The sequence below is a fragment of the Rhinopithecus bieti genome, unplaced genomic scaffold (genome assembly GCF_001698545.2).
Source record: "Rhinopithecus bieti isolate Rb0 unplaced genomic scaffold, ASM169854v2 scaffold_27898, whole genome shotgun sequence".
Lineage (NCBI taxonomy): Eukaryota > Metazoa > Chordata > Mammalia > Primates > Cercopithecidae > Rhinopithecus > Rhinopithecus bieti.
This window is the reverse complement of record NW_016812636.1, coordinates 1931048-1947034: the sequence shown is the minus strand read 5'-3', so window position 1 is coordinate 1947034 and position 15987 is coordinate 1931048. Positions and strand designations below refer to the sequence as shown.

The following is a 15987-nucleotide window of genomic DNA, read 5'->3' as shown; positions in this document are numbered from 1 at the left end:
TTAATCTGCAAACTTTTAGTAAAATTATTCAGCTTAATATTAAATACCAACTCTGAATTTTTTAGGTGGAAAGGGTGTCTAGTTTTGTATTGTATTAGATGTATAGAATATGCTATTTTCAGAAATCTAGAAATATTCATTAATAGATGATACTAACAGATCATTTATTAATAAATTATAGTTTTGAATTTTACAAAGATTAATGAGGGGTTTTTCATTCACATGCGGCCTAATCACAACACAAACAGAATCTTATTTTGAAAACTTAGACATACTTACTACACCAAACACCAAATGATGGCAGTGACACAATAGATATACATTGTTTCTAAACAGCCAAAAATTCATCAGGTGAAAAATGAGACAATCAACTGTTTTTTCTGTAAGTCAGTATTTTGCAAAATGTGTCATTTCAGTGGCTTTTTTTCAGGTGAAATATTCTACACAACCTCAGTCAACAGACAAAAGTAGCATCTGGAGTGAGGGTTGGTGCTGCCCACAACCCACTCTACCTCTTTAACCCCGAAGCCTCTATTTTTCTGAGAATGTGGTTTAAAAAACAGGTGCCTTACAGCCTCTTATGCAGAATTCCAATAACAAAGATCAATCCAATTTTCTGGGCTTCACTACCTACCCTCTGCCCCACCTCTTTGAATCCTTGAGGTTGTAGAATCACACCATACAGAAAACCATTTCACTGGTGTGGTTTAATTGTTCAGCCGGATTTGTGTGATGTGTGACCTGGAACTCAGGTTCTAATACCTATGCATTTGTCTCATTATCTGTCACACAGAAATATAAATAAAAACTTCACACTTAAACTGAATAAGAGAACCTTTAGAGATGTTCCTCATTCGTGAGACACTGAGATTTCTCTGGGAACCTTTATATGAGGGCTGTCCTTCTTCACCCCGGTCCTACCTTGTATTCTTGGAGAATTCCATTCTGGTGATCTGGAGGAGGAGGATCCCAGGAAACACTAATACTTGTGCTATTGTAGCTTCCAACGGTCAGTACAGTGACAGACTGTGGAGGGGCACTAGGGGCTGTAGAGGAAGTAATTAGAATAAATGCAAACTGTAAGCCTTGGTGCGCGTCAGTGCTACTTCCAGAAAATGAATAGAAAGACCAGATGCAGGAGGCTCTGGCTTCCAGGAGTTCTGATTGCACATGCTGTTCAACAGTGACAGTTTTTTTTTGAGAAATATTCTTTAAATACAATATCTAGATTTAAAGCAAATGCAACGGCTTTTGTAATATGCTCTCAATAATAAATTTAACAGCTAACATTCTAATACGCGTTTTCTATACACCCCGCAAAGAGCTAAGTGTCAGATTTAACTCTTGCATTAACCTCAGGAGGTAGAAACAACTGTTATCTCGGTTTTACAGATGAGGAAACAGAAGGTTACTATAAGAGACTTAGGAAAGTCAAACAGCAAGTCAGAATCTGAGCCTGTGTATGTCTGATTTTAGAACTCTACTCTAATAGGCTGTCTTTCTAAAAACAACCACAACTTCTTCTAACCAGAATTATTCTGAGAGGATCTATTCCAGTATTTATCATGTGTTATTTCTGAACGGTGGCATTATTGACAGCTTTTTTGGTATGCTTTTAGTTTGTGCTTACTAAATAAAAACAGAAACATAACTATAAATGTCATCAACCAGAAAAAACTTCCTTTTCTTCCCATACTGGGAAAAATAATTGACTGCTATCAATTGACCTGTAAGTTAAGATTGAAAACTTCTTTTATACGGATGGGAAGGGACTCTGATGATAAAATGAACACAGTTCATGCTGGGTCAAATGTGAAATGGGAAGATTTTGATTTCCTACAATAATTCTCTGCCTTTATAGTTTCTCCTATAACTAATTACAACCATCCTGAGAAAAGGCAAAAGGGAAGCTCTTCCTGATTTTAGACTGCCGCATCTCTCATTTAAAGTGTCTGAGAACTAAGAAGTAATAACTTTGTGGAAAAATTCATCTATTCTCAGTGAGTCTCTGAATTAAAACCAAAGGTAGGAGTAGTTAAAATTATAGTATTACATAACATACTTCTTGACAGTTTAAAATACCAAATAATTTTGTGGTATTAATGGCTTTCTTATATAGAATAATCAATGCTTGCATAGCTTTATGCTGTTTAGTTTTTTGAAACTATCCTAAATATCCTAAAATGTATTTTAAAAGCCTGACAGCAGATATCCCATGTTTTGTAAATATGTCATGATATATTTCACTTAAGTATAGCCATATTTGCATCGAGATATAGGACACACACAGAAACATGTAAACACAATACTGTTTTCTATTTCTCTTTGTGACAATATTGCTCCAAAATATGGCACGATGACATAAATCCAACCACTTGTCTACGAGCCTTGTAGTTATTAAGTAGACTGCATTGAAAAATAAGACTTTCAGAATGGGTTTCTCATTCACCTTGCTGCTGTCTTGGCAAGAACACTGTGCCTGCTTCCTGACAGGTCAATTATTCCAGGACTCAGCTTCTTTCTACAGATGTGAAAGAACCCAGATCGCCACTCATGGTTCCCGGACATAGCCCGGCTGAGTTCCATTTGTTACCATCACACAGCCACAGAAATTGGAGATGAATGTATACCCAACAGCGCCAAATGTCTAATCCAGAGGAAAAGTCTAACTGCAGTGAAATTGATTTTGGAAACAGGCTTCAAACAGAGCATTCTGTGTTAAGGTTACCTGCTCCACTTATTAATACGACCAATTTGCAACACAGAGTGAAATTTAATGATGAATAAAGATATGATGATAAAGATTATTATTTTTAAACATGTTAGCAAGGAGAAAAGATACTATTATAATCACTGGTAACTTTTCAACATATCCTAAAAATAGATTAATAATTCCTTCTTAAATATGCATTTTTGCCCCTGCCAGTGTATCACACTGCAAAACAATGGGAAGATGACATTCTTGCTGTGTTGTATAAGAAATGTGTGATTTAAGAGCTTCTTGGTCAAGCATATAGATGTTAACATGGGCAACCTATAGACATTTTCTTAAGGCTTCTAAATATGTTTAGAGAAAGGGCTTTTTACAAGAGTTGTGAGCACAAAATTAATACAAAAGCAGAGTGGAGGGATTTATTTCATTTGGCATCTCCTTTTTTTTTTTTTAACTTTGATGACAACATTTATCATAAGCCTCTTGTTTAGTGAAAGAGATACTACTAAATGAACTGGTGAAAACCTACAGTAAGCTCATGTTCATCATAGATTGACTTTAACATACCTTTGGGTAAGAAAAGGTCCAAAATGGGGAGAAAGAGGGAACTGCCCACAAGAGAAAGTGGCTAATAAAAGACAGTGTCACAATTAACTATAACAAAAAGAGTAGTCACAATGAACAGCCTGTGTTCTCAAATTTCCATTTCTCAAAATTCCAAATGAACTATAGCTACACAAAATATAGGGGAATATTTAATAATCCAATTCAAGTGAACTGAAAAACATAAGATTTGGTGCAAATGGTTACTTAAGAAACATTCAAATTACATCAGTGTCCTTTTTTTCTGCTTGTCAGAGTCTACAGACTTCTCAGAATAAAAGGAGAAAATGACACTTTCTCAATTTACTTTCAGATGATATCTTTCCATTCTTCTAAGGAAGATAATAACTAGGCACTGTAACAGAAATTAGTTTCATCATGATATGTTTGATTTCCATTCGAAATCTGAATACTGACCTTCTTCAGTAGTACGAACCGTTTTAGATTCACTATCCATTCCTTGGAACTCATTGAAATATGGCCGTACTTTAATTTCATAAGTCACTCCCTTTTTCAGGTTGACTAAGACAGCACTTCGTTCAGTCGGGACTTTGGCATCTACATTCTGCCATGAAGATGTGGCCTGCAGACCTGACGTCTGACGGTACATCACTCGGTAGCCTTGGATAAACTGGGGCTGGCGATCAACCTAAAACACGTAGTGAAGGGCATATGAAACCAAGGAAGGTATTTTGGACATCACAATGAATTTGTCCTCTTTTCATCTGTCCCTATTCTGTCCTTATCTTAGTTATGTTGTGACATTTTGCTAATCTCTCTGCTTCCCTTCTAATAACTCCTATCCTGTCAGAGTTCAGCTTGCTCCCAAGATTATTTCCAAAATGAAGACTGGAAGAACTCTCTCTCCTGTTTAGAATACCTCACAGTATCTACGATACCTACCTAATTAGTTAAGATTCCTTGGATGAGCACAAGGCCTCTCAAAGGCCAGATCCGCCGATATCTCTAGCTTTATGTCTCCTCGGCTTACCCTTTTTCTGCATCCAACAATTCCCTTTTATGTGGCTTTATATGTAATATGCCCTTTGTCAGGGATTTCCATTCTCATCCTGTGTCTATTCCCTAACATCGTCACTCACTCAAAACACGTTTCGGGTACCTACTCATAGGTACCAGAAATTCTGCTGAGCTCTGGGGATAAAATGCACAATGAAAATAGAGTCAGTCCCTGCCCTCATGAGCTGAGGTGAGAAGATGGAGTCCAGGTGGAGAGTTGGAGTGGTCTAATAATGACTAAACCATGGTTAAGTTACAATCATAAAAAAAAAAAAAAAGCATAAACAAATGTTAAGAATCAGAGGTGCCAGCTGCTAAGAAAGCCTATAGTGGAGAGAAAGGTGCCTGAGTTGGGAAGGGGAGACAAAGCTTCCATGAAGAATTCCTAAGTGCTCAGATAGGCAAGAAGAGCAGGATTTACCCAGGAAAACAAATGTGAGGACATCATGGATAAAATCTCTGTGGCTGGAAAAAGCATAAAACAGACATTAAAGTTGTAGAGCTAGAGCATTTGTTTTAAAAGCATATGAACACTTATACCCATTACCAAGTAGTAAATGAAGAACTTTGACGGATTTACCAACTTCTGACGCTTCAATTGTCCCATTCTTGACACAATTTGACAACTTCTTTGATATCTTCATTTTTTTAAGGTACAGTAAGAAGCTATCTTAAATAATGATCTAAGATTAAAACTCATACCAAATAGAAACTTTTAAAAAGTGTTTTTGTTTGCCTATGACAATCACTTTAAAATCAAAATATATATAAATGCAGATTAAAAAAATTAAGATATATTCTCTGTAGTACATTTATTTTAAATATTTTAAAATATTTACCAGAGTTTTATGGTTGTTTCATTTCCAAGGAGAAAACAACCATGGATTTTAAAAATTATTTTTTAAAATTAAGCATCTTTGAATGCTTTGTCATGTTTTTAGAAACACTTGATTTGAACACAAACTATGATAGCATGTTCCAACGAATATCCCTTATCATAGTTTCATAGCTATAGTCTAAGAAGCTTTAATTTGACATACTTCATATCAAATAAAGTGTAAAGATTAATGGAAAAGAATAGAATAACCTCATTTCAGGAATTTTGTAGAGAAAGAGGAAATAAAAAAGAGGATAATGGAGATGGTTATTAATTTCCACTTTAAACAAATTTCTTTATCCAAGAAATTTGAAATTTGTTCAGTATTTGAAATTTGTTTCAACATTTGTTGAAATGTTGAGATTTGTCAGCAGGTTATAAACAAAGCATATTCTTTCACGTATTAACTACTAACATCTCTTCTTTAGTTGCAGTATTGTTTTATTTATTTGTAATTGAGGGCAGCAAATGAATATTAGCTAAAAATATTGGCTTTAGAAAGTTAAAAATGCAGAGCCTCAATAAAAATACAGTGGAACAAAAGGAAATATTTAGAATGTTCAAACAAGAGAACTCCCTAAATTAAGTGAGTGAGTCTGTTTGTGTGTGTGTGTGTGTGTGTGTATTTCTGTGTGTGGCTAATTCCACTTTCCCAGATAAGTCTCAATAAGTATGAATTCCTTCACCCACCTGACAGCTGTCTCACCCTCAAAGGCTTTCTGGAGTTAGTGCTACACTTGTATGAGGTTAGATCAAAAAAAAAGTGAGCCCAGGTGTGAACATGGAAGCTGGTGATTGGCAGGTCCTCATTCATGCTACCAGTTTATGTTTCTACCATTGGACACATTTTTTGAAAAGCAGGAGTTTTTCTGACACTATGAAATAAGGCAACCAAGAGGTGAAAAGTTAAATTTATGACAGTGAAAGAGAGATGACTTTCATCAACACTGTCAGTGTTCAGAAAAACCCTTGCAGTATATGTTAAAACAACATTAAACTTGCATTTTATAAACTTCTCTGTATACTGAAAGACATAACTCACAATAATAGCTTGTTAATACTGAAAGCAGCAAGCTGTATTTTTAAGAAGAACATTAAGCAGCTGTTTCCAGATGAAGGGAGTCTGTAAATCAGGGTAAATTGGTTTTATCCATGTTTGGTTTTCATTAATTAAGTGTTTTAGGGACTTTATGAAGCTAATGTTTACTACAAAACATTGTTTTGCTTACTTCAGTGTACACTATCGTCAACCAGTATATAGTATGGGGCTTCTTAATAGTTAAATAGTTTAACTTGATTGTGTGCAGTGGCAATGCATTTTTTTTTTTTTTCAGGAGGAAATTTGTTGTTACAGGTGGAAGCAGAAATGAAAATGTTGAACATTTACTTTAAAAACAATAGGTGAGATTTCTACTGGATGTGTGTTCTACCACACTAAATTTTGGAGCTCATTTTGACAGGTGGTCATTTTCAAGTCAGGCCATATGTTTGTTATAAGTTTTATTAACATTCTGATTATAAGAAGGAGGATTTTCTTTTAGGATTGATTAAAATCAGAGTCTGAACACAGATTCATGGGTTTATATAATTTAAAAAAATACTATTTTCTGAAACATGAATAAAAAAAAAAAGAGGTGCCTTAAGGAAAAGTAAAATGATTACAAAACTTCAGACTTCCAGTCATAGGTCTCAATTTGAATTAGACTTCAACCTCTTAAACTTTCTGAGCCTCAGTTTACTTAATTTGCTCACATAATACCCATATCTCAAGGGCACAGAAAGAATCAAATGACTGATATAAGTGAAAGCATTTTGCTGGCTTTAGAGATGCACAATGAAAAAAACATAATTGTTAAGGAAGCAACAGGCTAAAAGAGAAGGGGGCTCATATGTGGCCCTAAAGTCAGCATTTTATGTGAACTGTTGACGTGTGACGCTTCATATTTACCTTTTCCATTTACAGAACAAAACAACATAACAACTCGATATAAAGCGAAAATTCAGTGAATTTTCTTTGATGGGTTTAGCTGCTAAGGGTCTGATCTGGTTTTAGCAGACTTCTGAAATTCTAGTTTGTCAAAGCACTCTTTTCAATCTCTGTGGAATAATGCTTAATGGGCGAAGAGTATGTAATTCTTTTTGTCCTTAAACAAAACAAAGACAAAACATAAAACTAGAATAATCATTTTTCAGTAAGTGACTTATTGCTATTTTTGTTTGTGGAACAGCACGTTTCTTACCATTTTTGCCTACACACGCATTCTAAAAGCAGCCGTTTTAGAAAGTAGCTGTTGCTAACTATTGTTGCTTCAAGTTTAGCCTGGTGAGGATGGGGGCAGCGAATGGGCCCTCCAGTAGTTATGTCTTGGGCCTTTGATTATTAATCCTGCCAACCACTGGGAAACTTTCTCAGCTGGCCCAAAACCTAATCACATGGTGGGGAATTATTTCTCCCTTCAACCCCAATGCTTCTGTAAAGCAAATGCTAATATTTTGATAATTTAAATAACACGTGTTTAGTAAATTGAAATATTACATCAATAAAAGAGTTACACAAATTCTTTGACCACTGGGCACACCCCAGTCTGACTTTATTTCACTTAATTTACCTCTTTCAAATGCATACTTATGGCATGTGCAACTACAAAGTCATGGAGAACAATATGCAGTGATATTAACTGCATTCTTTCTTTTATTAAAAAAAGTGTAAAATGTATGAAAACAACTGATTTGATCATTCAACAAACAGTTATTAAAAGAGTACTTCATAACAGACACTCTGCTCTGAAAAAACAGAAATGAAAGAAATTGACTGTAGCCTCGCAGAAGTTACAGCCCATGATGGGGATAGATGTGCAAACTAGTAATAATACCTTCTTGGGGTACAGGGATGGATAGACAACGTCCCCCTCCTGGAAGAACTCCCAGTCTACTGTCATGCAATTTTGATCTAATGCTATTTACTCTTCAAATTCAGTGACTTAAAGTGATTAACTTCATAAACATAATGACTTTGATTCTTACCCAAAGAATTTCCACATTTTGATACAGCTTAAAAGAATCCCCCTTATAACTTTCAACAGAACAGAGACTTTTTTTCATATGAGAATGAGGAAAATATGCTATGAAAATACAAGGTTACTTTGGCTTTGTTAGTTTGGTATCTACTCAAGGGCACTGAAAGACAAAAAAGGCATGGCAGAAATACCCCTACTGTGCCACTGGAAAAATGATAAGGTAATTGTGTGAAGGGAACACAAGAATAGAAACCAATATATGCAAAAAATAGAATAAATATACGCAAAATTATATCAAAACTGGAATAAGAAAGTGTAATCCTAAATAACCATAATTACTCTTAAAACAGTATAAACTTAGTCTTATTTTTAAATATATATATAACCCAATTTTGTACTCATAAACCAAGAATTTGACTGATCATGTAGTTTGCTTTAAGGAGCAACAATATGGAACAACAACAACAAAAGCCTGAATAGCTAAAGCAAACCTAAGCAAAAAAGAAGGAAGAAAGAGGCACCATGCCACTGAACTTTAAACTACACAACAGGGCTGCAGTAACCAAACTGGGAGAAAATGTTTGCAAATTACATATCCGATAAGGCATTTGTATCTAGAATATATAAACACTTATAAGTCTATAATAAGAAGACAAAATAAAATATATAAACACTTGTAAGTCTGTGAGAAGATAAACTCTTTGCCCAAAAATGGACAAAGAGTTTCAACAGACATTTCTCTAAAAACAAAGTTCTATTAGCACATGAAAAGATGAACATGATTAGTCATGAAAGAAATGCAAATCAAAACCACAATTATATACCACTACATACCCACTAGAATGGGTATAATCCAAATGGCAGATAATAATAAGTGTTGGCAAGGATGTGAGAAAAAAATGGCAAGGATTTGGGAGAATCTGGAACATTGAAACATTGCTTGTGAGAATAGAAAATGCTATAGCCACTTTGGAAAGCATCTCAGCAGTTCATCAAAATATTCAATGGAAAGTTACCAATATTACTGAACAATTTGTAGGTTTATACGAAGATAAATGAAAACACGTGTCCATACAAAGACTTGTACTCAAATGTTCATGGCAGCATTATTCATAATAGACAAAACTGGAAACAACCTGAACATCCATCAGTTGATGAAGGCATACACAGAATGTGAAGTATATAAAATGGAATACTATTTGATAACAACAAGAAACGAAGTCCTGATACATGCTACAAAAATGGATGAACCTCAATAACATTATGCAGAGTGAAAGAAGCTAGACACAAAAGACCATATATTGCACAATTCTATTCATATGAAACGTCCAGCATAGGCAAATCTGCAAAAACATAGAGTAGACTAGTGTTACACAGGGCTACAGTAGGGGAAATGAGAGAATCAATGCTAACAGGCACAAGATTTCATTTGGGGATGATGAAATGTTCTAAAATTAGATTTTGGTGATAACTTTAAAACTCTACACTAAAAATCATGAAGTTGTTCACTTTATGGTATGTTAATTATATTGCAAGAAAGCTGTTAGAAAATTCAGAAGACAGAATATGCCACGTTTATATAATAATCGATCTATTCTTACTGTGTTCATTCTAGTAACTTTTTAGTTTGTTGATTTTCTTTACTGTCATTGACTACAGCTTGATTTTAAATGGTGAGAATTTTATGATCACTTTTGTTAATTTGCATTTTCCATGTTTTGCTTTCCCTAAAGAGAAGAGATTACTATTAATATTGCCTTTGAAAACTTACCGTCCATGTGACCTGAACAGTGGTGGGAGTCAGTACAACTGGATTATGTAGACGGACAAGGACGTCTCCTAGTTCTTTCTGCACTTGCCTGTGGTCCACTCCTTGTGCTGGTGGGCTGATATCTGCAGTTGGATAAGATAATCATTCCCAATTTTTAAAAATGCACATTAAAATTACAATTTATTTCATGTAAATCAACATCATATCTTTAGAACTAATTACAGGGAAACAAAACTAAAACTCTTTTGTGACAAAAGCATTTAAGCCTATATATATAAATATACCACTGTGGTAGGACATCATGAGAGATGATATTGATCTTTACTAAAAATATATTAATAAAAGAGTATTTATAATCCCTCATCCCCATTCAAATGCAGACACACTGTTGAATAAGGTCGTTTATTTTCTTACTGAAGGATAAAGTATGTGTTGTAAGACTTCTCTACAGAAGTCTAGAAAGATCTCTAGAAAGATCAGCTTTGTATAGATGTTGGTGTACTGAATGATTTTCTGGATTTATAAATTGGCATATATCTAAAAACTGAAGCTAAGGAACCTGTTACTCCCTTGTCCCAATTTGCAGATTGTGTTTTCTTCTTGACCTACTTCAGTCAGGGAGCATGGATGGAGAAGTAATGGTGGACTAGGAAAGTGAATTCTGTCATTAAAGGTAAACAGAGTTGGGGGAAGAGGGGAAGCAGCTCCTCAAATTTGCAAAGATATGTTTGACAGAAATAGTTATAATACTGATAACATGTTCTAAAGCAATACATTTTGAGCAGTACTCTAATACCTGACATGAGGTCATGCAGCCATTTTCAGGAATAGTGGTGGGGTGAAGGGAAGAAAAACAGTGTTGTTTAAAATACCAACACTAAATACCCTTAGTCACATACTGTTATGCCACCTTATTCATCAGTCTCCTGAGTACTATTCTATTTCTCCACACAATAGTTTATATTCTGGGTCCATTAAGAAAAAAGGATAAATTATAGGCAGCTAAGTCCATCAAATTGATATTAAACACTGAATTTTACACATACTCTAACTTTTTAAACTGGTACACAATGTTGTAATTGTTTTTCTCCAACTACCGCATTTAAGAAAGGAAGTCCAATTTAAAGGTATTTATTTTCTCAATCTTGTTTTTTCTTATTATCTTAGGCTACAATGCATGCAGCACTCTTGCAAAAGTATTTTTAAGAAAATTTCTCAGCTATTACTTAAATTGGGTCAGAAGTAATTGGGAATAATACTTCCCTAATGTTTTCCAGTTCTACTTTTTTTTTTTTTTTCACTTTTAACATAAACAGTAAAATGAAGATTTACTTAATTTGGAAAAAAGTCCCTTTATGTGAATAATATTAACCTATGCCTATATATGTATGTTCTGTTTTGATGTTGATAACGCAAGTATTTGTACTTTAATGAAATAAAAGATTTCTAGATTCTCTGTTATTTAATACCTTTGAAAAATAAGAGCTCACAAAGCAAAGTGTTCTTTGAACAAGAAGTGCTTTGCAGATTGCAAGGCTGCTGAAAGTATGGTATCCAAAATAATCCTGACCTTCAGACACAAAACATGAGTTTTCCTGTTAAATATTTGTTAAGAGCACGTAAGTCTTTCACTCTATACCTTCTTTCCATTGGAACAAACCAGACCACAAACAACTTTTCATTAATCTTTCTTGACCTTTTCACTGGGAGTTACTTTATGAGTCAAGATTCAGTGACTAGCATAGTTATCGAATGATCAGAAAGGTCTGCCAGATACAATCACACCAAATACCTTCCTATTCTCATCTCTCTCTGCCTTTCGCTGGCTACACACAGAAACTATTTCTGTCCACAAAGGTATAAACGATCATGGTACTACAATTTCTTGACTTAAAATTGTACACATCTTCCATTTTAAGTTCAATAATAAAATTTACACACTTAATTCAAACACCGTAAAAAGCAACTGGATTTAAGGAAGTTAAAATACAACTAGGTTCAAATTTCAGATTTTCAAATTCCTTGTTGTGCTTTTTCTTTCTCAAGAGACAGGTTCTTTACCTACAGGCCCTTTATCATCACGGAAAATTAATCACATTACTGCCTAGAGAACAATAGCAAAATGGCATTCCCTCCTCCCTTGACTGTCATCATGTCAGCAACGTTACAAAGTCACGTGGTGACTTTATTTCACTGGATTCCTTTAAGGCGCCCTTCTCTGTTATAATAGCATGCTAGTTACTATCACTGAACTACATTGTAATTATAATAATATTTTATGGCTGTATGGTGCTTTTCATTGCATAAAAATACTACTTTGAATTATATCTTGTTCAAAGTCTTTTACAAATAAGAAATAATTAACCCTTTCTGAATAACCCTGTGGGAAGTAGGTTATAAGAAATACTAAAATCACCATTTCTATTTTATTAATTTCTTTCACCTACTTGTCAGAAGGGAAACTATAATGTAGCATTGTGTATTAAACCTCAGACTCCAGTTACTTCTCAGTTTGAAGAGACAGGTAATATGGATAAAATTATGAGATCTTCCATTTTGAAATTATATTTTAATATTCTGTGTGTATTTTACATTATAGCCAAAAGAACTGAGTTCTTTAGAAAGAAAACTTGATGTCCTCCTTTCCGTGATAAATTGCTCCTTTAAACATCTGATTTAATGAAATTCATTGTAGCAGTAAAGGTAAATGTAAAATGTAAATGTAGATGTAAAACTTACACATCAGCATCACAAGGAGGGTTTGTTAAAACAAACGCTGGGCCCCAACTTCACAGCATTTGAATTTGAGCCTGAAAATGTCTGTTTCTAACAGTTCCAGGCTATGCAAATGCTGCTTACCCAGGAACCATACTCTGAGAACCACCGCACTAGAAAAACAGAATTCCGAAACAATAGGAAATAATTTTTATACCTCTATTTGGGCATCTATTCATTAAAGACCACTTTTCTGCTATTCTATAATTAATTTTAAAGAAGGAGAAACATTTTCCTCCCTTTGAAATATAGCGAAGCTGTAATTTAGTGAGTTCATTCTATGTAGATGTACCCAATTATTTTGTTTATTTTTTGCCGAATAAAACCTGAAAACTCCAGAAAGAGAACACATCTCAGCAAGGTAAACAGCAAGCTACCGTCTCCTTCCCTGGATAAAGCCTAGTGAGCCATCATCCAAAGCAATGCAGGCACATTTACATTTCCTCATCAATCCCCTTGTTCTTAAATATCTGATGTTTCTGCCTAGAACCAGTAGTGCTGACAGCTATTGAAAGTACCTTGTGTGCGCACAGGATCTGACATGGGACTTGGGTCACTGAGGCCTTGGGGGTTGATCGCTCTGACCATGAATAAGTAGATGGTGTTGGGCCGCAGTCCTCTTACAGTATAGAGGGTGGTCTTTACATGGTTTGCCACGGTCTGCCAGCTATTGCTCACTGATTGGCTGAAACACGAACAGAAATTTCATTTAAAGAACAGTCATTTGAATATTGGAAATGGAGTTGGGTATCAATGACAAAGTTGATGGCTGAAAATTAAACACACACACACACAACACTTGAAGTGTTCAGCCCAATAAATGAAACATTTGGATGATTTCAATTTATTCAACAACAAAGCCGAGCCCACCTAACGAAAGTGCCATGCACAACAAAATTAAACTCAGCCCAGGAGATGTGACAGCCCTTTGCTAATGCACAGCAGCCCACTAAATGAATACCTGTAAAAGGAACAGAGGCCAAGATCACAACATCAAGTTTATACAATAAGTATGGTCCTCGTAAATGTATATATATATATACCTTGAAAAGAATTAACCTGTAGAAAGAATAAATGGACTACAGAGTAAATTATGCCAATACATTTTCCTGTTACAAGGTGTGTTTTCTTTTGCATCAATTCCACATGCAATATTATAATAGAGCCTTCTAAAACTACATATCTGTAAAAGAAGAAAGGAAGCATGTAATGAATATTTTCCCTTGGTTACATTTTTAATAAAATTGTACATTACACAGTATTGTGATTTCTCATCTCAGAATGGTGAAATATCTCTGAATTTGTGTGTGAGGACCCTTTTACAGCCGGCCACAGATGGATGCCATTTTAGAACAGTTTGCCTAAGGTCAAATGCCATTTTTGCTCAGAAGAAGGGGAAAATGTAATTTTCAGGGTGGTCAGTTTATTTTTCTGATATCCTTAACTATCCAAGCATAAGAATTACAGAAACATAGTATTTTGAAATTTGAAAATTAGGTACCTAGCATTACCTTAAATAATGCTTAGAGAAGCCTTAAAAGAAAGTGATCATTTGTCCTAATGTTTAAAAAAAAGCAGTGGTTATCCATTAAAATTTATAATGTCACATAGACACACATTTGAAAGGTAATATGAAAGCATATTTTATCATTTGTGTAAGCATTTTATCAAATTCTGATAAGACAATTTTATAATAATATTTGCTAATTTACACTTAAATCTTTAAATTGGCAACAATTATTTCAGATAACACATGGAAACATCTTTTCCATTAAGCAACAAGAAGCACATGGAATAAATTTCTTAATTATTGTTTTTAATTTTCTCTCAGGCATATCTAATACATGTATGTAATATATGGTAAAAAAAACATGGGATTATTTTAAGTTCTGCTCTAGTTATTAGGAATAAAAATGCCAGAGTCCCCTGCTTCAATAAATATCGCATAACTTTAAAAAGTTCCTGTGCCTATGCCTAATTATATTATTTTCTACCCAGTTCTAATGCCTAAATTCTCATCTCAAATCCCTACAATGGTCTGGGTAAAGAAAGGAGCTAAGTGATTATGTTATGAACTGGATCCCTATAGACCTAGGCATGAATAATCCATATTTAAATCTTATAATTAAGTTGTAAACTAAAAAAATTAACTCTATTCTTAAATAAAGTCAGAGAGATCAATTCTTACAATGCATTGATTGGACATGTCTTTAATAAAACAGCAGGATAGTTCAGGTGACATTTTAGAATACAGGAGCTAAAGCAAAAACCCAACGGAGAAGAAAGGAATTGTCCCCTACCTGAAAGCCTCAATGATATATGCACTTGCTGGAAGGGTTCCAGGGGTACCTGGTTGCCAGGACAAGGTGACACTGTTCTTAGTAACATCAGTGACCTGCGGTTTGGATGGTGGCCCTGGCAGGTCATTTAAATCATAATTTTTACTGATTGTTGCTCCAGATTCTATAGAGGACAGACAGAAAAAACTTCATTCCTGATTGCATAAGTTGACAATACTGCCTAAAAGCAGGAAGCAGTCTACTAAAGGACTTGACGTAGACAGTGAGAAATTCATCTCCATGAATCGGAAGTATGTAAGTGAATATTTGCTTCTCCTACATGTTAATAAAAGTAAGCCGTACTTTTACACATGATCACTAGAATTCCTTACACTTCAGAGGAAGTAAAACAACAAGATTATCAAGGACAAGTGTGTTAAATTCCATAAATGCAATGGTATGTGCAAACTCATGCATGAATTAAAAAATGGCATTGAATGTAAAGACTTAAATTTACATTTAGTGAATTAAACCCTTTGATCTCCCCTTAACTTATTATTTGATATTGAGCTATCCCTAAAAGGGCTCAAGCTTTCTCCCAATTCACAGAGTCCTCACCTGTCACATCCAGCACTGCACTCCAGGAAGTCTCTCCACTTGAACTTGTAGCCACACAAGTGTAAGTGCCAGTATCAGAAATCTAGTGTGCAGAGAAGGGACAGAATTGTTTCGATCAATTTGTAGAATAATTACTCAATGACAACCAGGCAATGTTTAAATTCTTCAAATTAGATGTATCATTCTGCTGTCTAAATTATGCCTTAGAGTCAATCATATGTATACATAAAATACTGAAATAAACTCATATAATGTTATTCATAACATTGATCCAAAGGGATTTTAAAATGTATTTATGGACCTCAATGTTAATTTTT

At 34.5% G+C, this 15987-nt stretch overlaps 1 protein-coding gene across 1 annotated transcript in view; it reads right to left on the bottom strand.

Moving 5' to 3' along the window:
• LOC108545127 (roundabout homolog 2-like) overlaps positions 1-15987 on the bottom strand; it is a 176818-nt gene that overhangs the window by 72325 nt on the left and 88506 nt on the right. The window contains 6 exon segments of the mRNA XM_017896612.1: positions 922-1046; positions 3734-3965; positions 9999-10120; positions 13292-13458; positions 15074-15236; positions 15671-15752. Coding sequence (XP_017752101.1) covers positions 922-1046; positions 3734-3965; positions 9999-10120; positions 13292-13458; positions 15074-15236; positions 15671-15752 — 891 coding nt within the window.